We start from the raw sequence: 2,360 nt of genomic DNA on the forward strand, positions 1-2,360 counted from the left end.
TTACTGTGGTTGTTATCTTGTTTTGTTTTTAGCCCTGAAGAAGGCTAGAAACTCTAGCCGAAACGTCGGCACATTAAAATAAGTTAATCATACTTATTTGTGTGTTTCATTGACCGCACCCCCAACCATCTTCTCCTCATTTATCATCCACGGTCAACTATCTCTCATAATTAATAATTAATTAATAATTAAAAATTTAATAAGATTATTATTTAAATTAAAAATAGTGATTCTTAAACCTTTGTAACATTATAAAGAGCCAGGAAGGAGTAAGCATTGCCTGCCACTCCATGACAAATAGAATATCCCTTAGAGATCAGTCCTCGTTCCCAAACAACATCTCCTGCCTCTATGGCAGTTTGTAACATCCATTTGTTCCCATAAACCTAGGATCAAAATTTATAATATTTATAAACACAATATACATATCAACTTTATAATACAGGTGCCTGATGCATAAAATCCATCTCATAGAACATACATCTGCGAGTAATTATAAAAATTACTTTTTATAACACTGAATATGGAAACATATTTCTAGCAGTTCTAAAACTTGTTATAATTGCCTAATTAATTTAATAAATTAAAAAATTAGGTCTTTGTTTTGTTTATTTATCACCTATAACACCTATATTGTGCAACATAAAAAAAAGATATGATATAACAAATTAAACAGCAGTAAAATCTGTGTCAAATGAGTACCATAACTAATTTGGTCCAGCAGTAATTTGTAAACCGCTACCCCATTGTAAATCAAAATTTATTTTAAAATTTTGCCGAAACTGAGATTAAGTACCACCTATGAATTCAAACTTAAAATGGAAACAAATTTGTGCCAGTCCTAAAATGATTAATAAGCAGCTAATTAGTGTGATAAATTAAGGAATTAGAAATTTAAGATTTTTTTCAATTTTCGGCCTTTAAATCCTAAATAATGAATCCTAGTGAAAAAGTTGTTAAACAAAGGAAAGAATGTTAAATTATGTGTTTTATAAGTACTATAACGTAATAATACAGTTAACTGATATAGTTGTAAACCGACACCTGTTATTTCTCGAGCTCCATAGATGGTTTTTTGGTCCATATACGACTAGAACAGATGGTTTATGATCATATCATCATTTATGGTACCAAATTATTACATTATGGTACTAATTCAACACATAATTTAATGTTCTTTACCTTGTTTTATTAGAACTTTTTCACTAGGATATACCGTTTAGGATTTATAGGCTCCAAAACTAAAAAAAACAACTAAAATTTCTAATTTCCTTCTTTATTAATCTAATTAGCTGCTTATTAACGGGTTTAGGAATGCCAGGAATGCATTTCTGAGGTAAGTTTGGATTCATATATAGTATTAGATCTCAATTCAGAGAAAAATTTGAAAACTAATTTGTTTTTTGGCCTATGACAATTTACAATTTAAGACAAACTACTTGACCAAATTAATAAGTTCTAGTACTCATTCAATGCATCATTTAATTTCTTATACAATATATTTTTGACCACGACGCAACGTTTAGGAGTAATTGGTGAAAAAAAAAAAAGACCTAATTTGTTACTTTATTAAAATTTATTAATCAATTAAAATTATTTAACTCTTACTACTTACCTAATTTATGAGAGTTTAAAACCACAAGAAATATTTTTCCATGCTAAGCGTGATAGAAACTAATTTTGAAAATTATTTGCAGATGTATGTTCTATGAGATGGATTTTATGCATCAGAATCCTAAACTAATCAGAATCGAGTTACCTTATATGCTAGCAGAAATAGATTAATAAATCCTGGAGAACCATGACACCATTGTACTAATCTATCCTTATTACTGCCCTGGGAAGAGATGAAATTACCACTTGTATATTTCTGGTCAGCAAGCCATTTTAATGTATTTGGAATAATTATGGTTCTCTCATCTTCACTTAGCATCTCGTTAGCCTAAACAGATATGATGCCTCAGCATTAGTATTTTACATAGAAGAACAAAAGACAACTAATGATTTTCTTTTGAATACTTTGTTGTAGTTTTATTTTAGGTAATTTACCCTCAACTGATTTTTTTTAATAACAGTTATCTCTGAGCTATGCAGCTGATCATGATCAATTACAATTCACACAGTTACACAGTCCCAACTAGTGAAAATAGCCTAAATAAATAATAGATATTGGCCAATAATAAAATAAATCCAGGGAACTATCTAATGAGATATCAATCAACATGTTAAATTAAAATATGAAGAAGATGGTCAGGGTTGCAGTCAAAAAAGAACAAACTTATTCAACTATTCAAACTTATTTGACCATCTTCTTCATATTTTAAATTATACGGTCAACTATTTATAAATATTTATGTATA

General features: G+C 28.8%; 1 protein-coding gene across 1 annotated transcript in view; it reads right to left on the minus strand.

The window, feature by feature from the left end:
- Positions 1 to 2,360, minus strand: part of LOC106682226 (lanC-like protein 2) — a 22,349-nt gene that overhangs the window by 5,556 nt on the left and 14,433 nt on the right. Inside the window, exons 7-8 of the mRNA XM_067052363.1 lie at positions 1,760 to 1,942; positions 240 to 386 (exon numbers count right to left, since the gene is read on the minus strand). Of these exons, the coding sequence (XP_066908464.1) occupies positions 240 to 386; positions 1,760 to 1,942 (330 nt within the window). The remainder of the gene's footprint in view (positions 1 to 239; positions 387 to 1,759; positions 1,943 to 2,360) is intronic.

The sequence above is a fragment of the Halyomorpha halys genome, unplaced genomic scaffold (genome assembly GCF_000696795.3).
Source record: "Halyomorpha halys isolate HHAL.00 unplaced genomic scaffold, Hhal_1.1 Scaffold397.1, whole genome shotgun sequence".
In the NCBI taxonomy this organism is placed as follows: domain Eukaryota; kingdom Metazoa; phylum Arthropoda; class Insecta; order Hemiptera; family Pentatomidae; genus Halyomorpha; species Halyomorpha halys.